We start from the raw sequence: 8208 nt of genomic DNA, 5'->3' as shown, positions 1-8208 counted from the left end.
AATCACTTCCAATTGTTATTGACTGGTCGGAAATAGGCAATGCGGCGGCCAAGGCCTCCACCGTGGAACCCTACCTCTTTGCCATTTCAGCCCTAGCACAGCTCACTAAAACTCGGCATAGACGCCGAGCTCCAAATTCCTCCAATTGCTGCTGGATTACTACCACAAGTACTTGATTTCTGGAGATAAAGCTTTATTTTCTTAGCTTTTTTTTTGGCATTGATATATTATGGGTGTTTTGGAGGAGATATCTGGGAAATTTGAGCAAGATTTGGACTTGATACGGAAATGTTTCCGAGAGGCTTTGACTGGATTTGAAGCTAGAGAAAATCATCTGAATGGAGTACAAGGATCTCTTTCTGAAAGTTCTTGAGAACTTGCTGTGATGCTAGAGGCCATTGAAGCTCGGGCGAAGGAAATTGAGGAGAAGGAGAGAGAGTGTCGTTTGATTTTGGAACAAGGGCGGAAAGAATTGGAGGTGAAAAAGAATGAATTGAGTTTAATTAGAGATGATACTAGACTTAGGCAAGAGAAATTGAGTGAGCAAGAGAAGTTGATAGGAGCTCTTTTTGAGAGGATAGAGTTCGAGGGGAAACATATTGGGGATATTAGAAGTTCTGTTGATGAGGGTTTTAGAGAATTATGTTTAAAAGAGAGGCAGGTAGCAGATCGTTGGAGAGAGCTCGAGTGGGTTGAGAAACAGATTGAGAGTAGAGAAAATGAACTTGATAAGAAAGAGGAAAAGTTGAAGAGTTTAGAGAAGGAGATTGAGCTGAGGGAAAAGGTTTTGGGTTCAAAACAGGGGATGCTTGAAGCTAGAGAAAGTCAGCTGGAGGCTAGAGAAAAGGTTTTGGATTACAGAAGGTGCTTGACTTGAAACAAAGAGAGCTTGATTCTGCTCAAAAAGGCAAGGAAAGTTGTTCTAGAAAACCTGATTCAATAAATCCAATTCCAACCTGGGGAAGGGCAAAGAAAAGAAGGAAAAGTGGAGACAAGGATGCATATGAGAATGACTCTGAACAACATCCAGTCATTGATCTGGTTGGATCAGATTCTGGTGATTCTGGTCATTCAGGTTTGGGATGTGATCTAAATGATTCCCCTTCAGTGTCAGAGTCTGATTCAGGTTATTCAGGTTCAGCACATGATCTTGGTAAGGCAGGTTTAGGCTTGGCCAATTCAAATTCAGGTTTTGAAGGCTCAAGTCCTATTTATCATTCGAACAAATTGTTTAATAACTTCAGAAGAACATACACGTTAAGCAGGTTTCATGTTGGTCAAATTTGGGCTTGTTCTTATCACAGTAGTAATGATAAGATACAAAAATCATATGCTGGGTCTTGAAGGTGCGTGATCCTATTGTTCGCATTGCATGGCTCCAGCCTGTGGCACATTATCCAGGTGCAATGTCGTATAGGAAGAACACCAAAAGTGTGAAGTTACCTGCCATAAAGCAGGGTTGGAAGGAGTGGATAGATGCGGGCTTACCAGTTGGTTGTGGTGAATTTATATGTGGCAAACAAGAGGCCCTGTCATTATCTCGTTGTAACTTTTTGCATCAAGTTTGCTACAAAGATAATTTTGCTTCTTGCAATCTTGGTAGTCCTTACTTAATACATCCTCAAAAGGGAGAGATGTGGGCCCTCTATAAGGATTGCAACCTTAGTTGCTGTGCTTCTAATCCTGAAAATCATTTATCTTGCCAGTATGAGATAGTTGAGATTGTCCAGAGAAATCCTTTTGACACTAGAGTTGCTTCCTTGGATAAATTGGAAGGATATGCTAGTTTATATCACAGAAGAAACCACAATAAGAAGGATACTTTTTTGATAGATGATGAAGAGCTCTTTAGGTTTTCCCACAAAATACCTTCTTTTAGGTTGAGCAGCCAAGAGAGCAAAGGTGTACCAGAGGGATCTTTTGAACTTGATCCCAAGTCGCTTCCTGCAGTTTCTTGACAAAATTTGGAACATTCAGGTATTAAAGTTACTAAGTCCATTTTCATTGTGTTCCTGTGAATATTCCTTTTTGCAATTTTTGGTTGCTCCATTTGTGCTGCGGTGTTGGGAGGCTTTTTTACTGGATTGTACTGGTTAATGGGTGAACTCATTGCTAGACATTTTGGCAACACTGAAGAATTTTGTTTAATATGGCATGCAGCTGACACCAGTACTAGCCAGTCAAATGTAGTATTTACAAGTAATAGTCTTCATCATGACATAGAACTTCTTAAACTTCAATTTAATGACTATCATCTACCATGCACTAAGAATTATTAAATTTTACTTGAATGGGTATAGAACTGTTGTGTGATGTTCCTAAAGGGGCATTGCAAATTCTGGATAATCTTTGTACTTCTTTCTATCCTCCTAATAGATTTCCTCCCAGATTTTGGTATAGAATAATTTTTTTTCCCAGCCCCAGGGGACTGGTGGTTGAGAGAAACTCTTGCAGTATCGCAACACTGCTGGTTGTAATTTCCATACAATTTCCCACTAGAAAAATAGAAGTATGGCACAAAAAAATTGATTTTCCATTGTCTGAAACAGCCGAAGTAAACCTCAGTGGAGGAATTTTGTTCCGGTCTTCACCTATCAGTTTACTGTTTAGTTAGCTCTCTAACCGAGGTCTCTCTCTCTCTCTCTCTTATGCACACAAAGACGCACAATCACACAATCATTGAAGCCACTCTAAATTTGTTTTCTGGAAATTCTTGTTGAGGATTATATTAGAGGATCATTGAATGTTTTGTTGAATTGCATGATGTAGGTTACCTGCTGGATGAATTATAAACTATGTGAACTTCCAGCTCTATTGCAGTTACTCTTAAGTTTCTTCTTTTTTTATTTTAACAATTCAGTGCATCATTTTCGTAATTCTCTTTTGGGTTTTTGTAAAGTGTCCCACCTTTGCAAACAAAATCATTTTCAAGCCTGTGGTCTGTGTGACCTGAATGTAGCTACCTTAGATTTGTGCCAAAGTTCACTTCACCTGGGATTGCTTCTAGTTCTATTCTGTATGAACCCTGTCTTTTTGTCTCCTTTTTGTTGAACTTTGTTATAGTCCTTTGAGTTGCCAAAACTTTTGTGGACTTTGTAGCCTCTAACTGCAAAATGCAATACCAAGATTGCTTCCGCACAATTGGCAAATTTAAAGTGGTTCTCCTTGTCAATGTCCACCCTTGTTGCTCTTTTGGTACCAATTTAGATGCAATCACACTTTTGTAATACCTGTCCAAATTCCACCTACCTCTTGCTAGAATCCTTTAATGGCCTTGGATAGCATGATAAAAAATTGTCGAAGTTACAACTGAAGTCCACCATTCCTTGATCTTATCAATCTTCACACATGGCGTTTTACCATCTTTGATAGGTGGATGTTCTGCAACTATGTTTTATGTGTCCATTTTATTGGAAATATTTATTTGTTTGTTACCGCATTGGATACACCCACTTCATAAATTCATTTAGTGATGCTTAGTTCTTTACTAATTCTAGCTTGACATATTTTACAGTAAATAACTTTTTGAAACTTATGCCACTTTCTTCCGATTGTGTCTGTCATGATACATCACATAAAATTTCTTCCCATGCATGGTGTTGCCAACTCTTATTATGCTGCTGTCCTGTTTAGAAAGGGGAATTGAGAAATTCATATTTGGTACAAGTCAATAATTGTTTGTGGTTTTGAAGTATTTGTGAGCTAAAAATGTTGGATTCATATGGCTATTTATTGTATTTTGTGTGTAGAGCTGGAAGCCAGATGTCAACTGTAGTCATAATTGATCTATACGAAACCTTTCAATGCTCAACCACCTGCTATCATTCAGGTCGATCTGGCATTTGTGGACAAATATTCTGTAACCAAATAGAGTTGTAAAGATAAATGTGGTGCTTGGATATGTTTACATTGTTGAGTGTGTCGAGTTAGATCTCCCTGTTAGCTTAGCCTGTGCAGCTATTTCTATACCTGTTTAGCATAACATGAATTTGAGCCTAAATGAGACAGGCATGTCCAATGCACAGCTTATTATCATGAATGGCGATGTCCATCTAGTTTTCCATTTTGATAATTTTCTAGTAGCTATGGAGAGCTATCTACTTCAAAACAATCTCAAGTTAACAGCATTTTCCACCTTTTAAGTCGCCCTTATTTCCACGTAAAATTTTTTGCTTGTTCACATAATATGAAGTATGCCTTTTTTTTGCTCGTAACTGAGTTATAATTTGATATAGTAATTTGACAGGCGTATATTTTGCTTTTGGTCTAATGGAATGGTTGGAGATGTTTACATGCAAATTTCTGTCCAATATTATGTTTGCTGTCTGAATAGTCTGAGTTATCGCAATGTTTTCAAACCCGGACCGGGCCGGCCGGCTCGACCGGTCAAACCGCGAACTGGCCATGTGTCCGGTCCGGTTCATAGCTGGTGTTGACTTGGTTCTAGAACCGGTCAAACCCATAAAAAACCGCTCAAACCGTTAAACTCGGATCGAACCGTGAACCGTGGTTTTTTAATTTTTCACAAAATTGACTGAATTTTGACTGAAATTAAGGACTAAACATCTAAACCTAGTCTTCAGTCTATTCTTCACTCCAATCTTCGCCTCTTCAGTCTTCTTGCTTGGCTGCTCTTGCCGAGTTGCCGTCGTTGCCGAGTTGCCGTCTCTATTTCCTTCTCGGCTTCTCAGTCCAAACTCCAAACTTGATCCATAGCAATCAGCACGAAGGAAGCACGAAGCAAGTAAACTTGATCCCCTCGGCCCTCTGTATATATATCATCAATTTCTTTTTTTTTTTAAATTTTGTTAGTATATTTCTGATCTTGCTATACTTATTTTTCTGGTTTTTTTTTGAAATTTTTACACTACTACCCAAAAAATAAGTTGCCAGATTATCTTGCCGGGAAATTGTTGGAATTTATGGAGGAAAATAGTGGTGCAATTTTTATTAGTTGGGTAGTTTTGTTCTCTGTTTCAGTTTATTAGAATAATCTCGAGACTAGCTAGTTCTTGAGGATGTTTCATGATCTGTGGAATACGATTCTTCGAGCAGAAGAACCGTAAAATTGGATATGATGGTCATATTATGGGTTTTTGTTATCTAAAAGAAATTCTTTATGAGTTTTGATACGGGTAAAAACAGAGAGTGCTGGAGCCTGGAGCACGAAGGTTTTGTCATTGGATGATTGCATGCATGCAAAATGTGAATAACTACATAAAGAAATGATTGGTTTTCTTGATTATGATCAGCAACAGAAAGAAAACGAAGAAAAGATGATTACTTATTTGTTGACCATGATCAGTATTATTGCCTGTTGATTTTTTACGAGGTCTAGTTCCTGTACTCAGTCAGGGTTCTTAATTTTTCTTTCAACTTCGATTCTCTTTGGCTTTCCCTTCGGGCGTGTTTTGTCAGTGTCCTCTTGCATGAAGGCAGTCATCACAGGATCAACCTCTTGATATTACTAAGCAGTGCATCTCTTTTTGCTGGAAATTCTTGTGAGCTAGGAATGAATATGGATGTGTACCACTGGAATCCCTTCATTTGTATTCAATAGAGTTTATTTTTAAGAATTAGAGATTGCTTTTACTGTCTGGAGTTTAAGGTGATGTTGTTGTGTATTGTTCTTATGCAATGCAATTATTGCTCTTATTATTTAAGAGGTTGAAAACAAAGAGATTCACAAATTTGTCTAATTCTTTTGATGTAATGGTATCCGTGTGTCTACTTGTCCTAACATATATAAGCTGAGCTCTTTGTAGTTATCTAATGGTCAGTAGCCAGAAGTGAAGGTCACCCTGTCCTTGTACCAAGGGCGTCCAGGCCAACTAACCTTAGCTTTATGTATATCTAGACAACAAAGTCCCACTCCCATGTTCTCCACAAGGGCTGGTTCTTTTCACCTTGAGAAAGTGCATATGAGATTGTTCAGTTAGTTGAACTGGATCTGCAACTTGTTTGGAAAAATCAGATAAAAGAATATGTCACCTGACCTGTGTTTTTAATTTGTCTAAGAAGATCCCCTGTTATTGTAAAAGCTGAAATTGTAATTTATTTATCATATCTAGTTGAATGTGTATATAATTAAATATGCTAATTTTTTAGATAATGAAGATGAAGCAGAAGATGTTGATTTAGAAATATTTCAGCTTCGAAACTTTTTTAATGATGATGAAGATGATGATTGGCATTAAATATTCAAATTGTAATTGGTATAGAATTGTTTGAACTCTTTTATTTTTATTTTTAAGATTTGTATCAATTGGTGTGATGATATTAATATGAATTTTATACTTTTGTCACTTGCCAGTGATTCATATAATGGTCTTGGATGGTGATGACGACTTGTCAAGATGACTTATTTTTGAAGCTTTGTTGTCCCAGAATGACGAAGAAGATTATAGAAACCTCAGAAATTGGATTTGTTTGGACCTTTTGAGTGTTTTCTAGACTTATATTGTTTTTTTTTTAATTCTAATATTTAGACAATTGGACATGCAAGTTGGATAACTATGATATTGCTCTTATGTTAATTGTGGTTTAACATTTATATCTTATTCTGTGCGCAGGTATGTGTGTGTGTGTGTGTATATATATATATATATATATTTATTGAATTGGAGTTGAACCGGTCCGATCGGTTGAATCTTGACCCTTTCACTTCACCGGTTCAATTAACGGTTCGGATTTTAAAACATTGGTGTATCGGCTGGTGACCTAGAGTATTGACATGAGCTCAACGAATTTACATTTTGTCTTGCTCAGCTTGTGTCCCAGTTCGTCCAGAGCGGCTGTATTACCAAATGGCGAGCTTAAAGGAGGTTCTCAGCTTTTTGTGTTTTATTCTTAACTTTAAATGTGTGTTTATGATGTAAAATGATACATGGTACCATATGCTTTCCATATGCTTTTTTTTTTTCCAAAAAAAATATGCTTTCCTAGCTAACTACGGATTAAGTACATCAATTTAAGCAATCATTATCTGTACCTATATACAATAATAAAAGGAGAGAGCTGGCAGTTTGGGATAAACATTTTGTATCATTTTTTTGAACTTTCAATTTTGTCCTTAAAAAATTAATTTTCACCCTAATCACCTAATCATATTTGCTAATATAGTCTCTCATAACTCCCCTAAAATATTGTAGCTACCAAATTAACTATAACTGTATTAAAGATAAAAAAATTACTAATAAATTGTAGTTTTTTTATATGAAGAATTTATATGTAATTTAATTTTGTAAAAACAAAATTAATATATTCATAAAATTAATAATTATTTCTGAACTATATACACATTGGATGTGCCTTAACATTAGTGTATGCAAGTTCTATTTGATCTTTACTATGTAGAAAAGACCTAAATTTTTGGATTAATTTTCGGCCTCTATGATTTCATTATTCATAGGGATGGCAATAGGGGCACCCTACGGGAGATTAATGGGGTGGGGGATAGGGCGGGGCGAAGGGAAAAATGCTCCCCTCATTAAAAAAACGTGGTGGGGTACGACCGCTCCATCCCCCGCTTAAATAAAATAATAATATATATACACACACACATAACATAATTAATATTATTAATTATAAATATCAAATTATGCATATGTAATATAATTAATATTATTAGTTATACTAATAATTATATATTTATATTAATACAAATTATTGATTAGTTGTAATAATATATTTACACTAAATTACTAGCTACAATTTTTACTAATTATACATTTATTTTATTATACACTTTTTACTAATTATACATTTGTACTAAATTACAAATTATAAACTTTTTCCCAACAGGCATCTACGGAGGAAGTGGCGCGGGGGCGGAGGATATGTTTAGGCAACAGTCCCGCTCTAATCCCGTCCTGTTGCCATTCCCAAATATTTGCGCTACCCGGTTAAGGATAAGTTTAGCAAATCAGCAATAACTACGGTGTTATTCCATATGCATCCGATACCCATCCGCATCCTCAAGTCATTTTTTGGATTTGCAAACATTGTCCTGTTTCTGTACCATATCAGTTGAGAAAAAAAACTCTTAAGGCGGGAAAATTACTAAAGGACTCAAGCAATACCAAAAATAAATATGAAAAGACAACGATTTCAAGCATGAAACTGTTAAAAAAATTTTAAAAAAAAGTTGAAAGCCACCTGTTGATGTGGCCCAAACTCGGGCATCTACGAAGGAAGTGGAGCGAGGCA

General features: G+C 36.3%; 1 protein-coding gene and 1 long non-coding RNA gene across 2 annotated transcripts; both read left to right on the top strand.

Moving 5' to 3' along the window:
* The first annotated feature begins 385 nt into the window (after positions 1-385).
* Positions 386-1958, top strand: LOC113760130. Its single transcript, XM_027302699.1, has 3 exons — positions 386-864; positions 966-1158; positions 1347-1958. The coding sequence occupies exons 1-3, from the start codon at positions 386-388 to the stop codon at positions 1956-1958; spliced, it is 1284 nt and encodes a 427-aa protein (XP_027158500.1).
* A 2572-nt stretch (positions 1959-4530) lies between these two features.
* Positions 4531-6575, top strand: LOC113763352. Its single transcript, XR_003467335.1, has 2 exons — positions 4531-4744; positions 6314-6575. It is a non-coding gene; the product is annotated as an uncharacterized LOC113763352 (long non-coding RNA).
* Positions 6576-8208: the final 1633 nt, after the last annotated feature.

This window comes from Coffea eugenioides, chromosome 2, assembly GCF_003713205.1.
Source record: "Coffea eugenioides isolate CCC68of chromosome 2, Ceug_1.0, whole genome shotgun sequence".
Lineage (NCBI taxonomy): Eukaryota > Viridiplantae > Streptophyta > Magnoliopsida > Gentianales > Rubiaceae > Coffea > Coffea eugenioides.
This window is presented reverse-complemented; position numbering and strand designations above follow the sequence as displayed.

What these genes read in the sequence shown, in the direction of transcription:
- LOC113760130 (XM_027302699.1), top strand. Translation starts at nt 386, where the DNA reads ATGCTAGAGGCCATTGAAGCTCGGGCGAAGGAAATTGAGGAGAAGGAG. An exon ending in AAGGTTTTGGATTACAGAAG is followed by an intron (nt 865 to 965) that starts GTGCTTGACTTG and finishes AACCTGGGGAAG; the next exon opens with GGCAAAGAAAAGAAGGAAAA. An exon ending in CAGCACATGATCTTGGTAAG is followed by an intron (nt 1,159 to 1,346) that starts GCAGGTTTAGGC and finishes TGGGTCTTGAAG; the next exon opens with GTGCGTGATCCTATTGTTCG.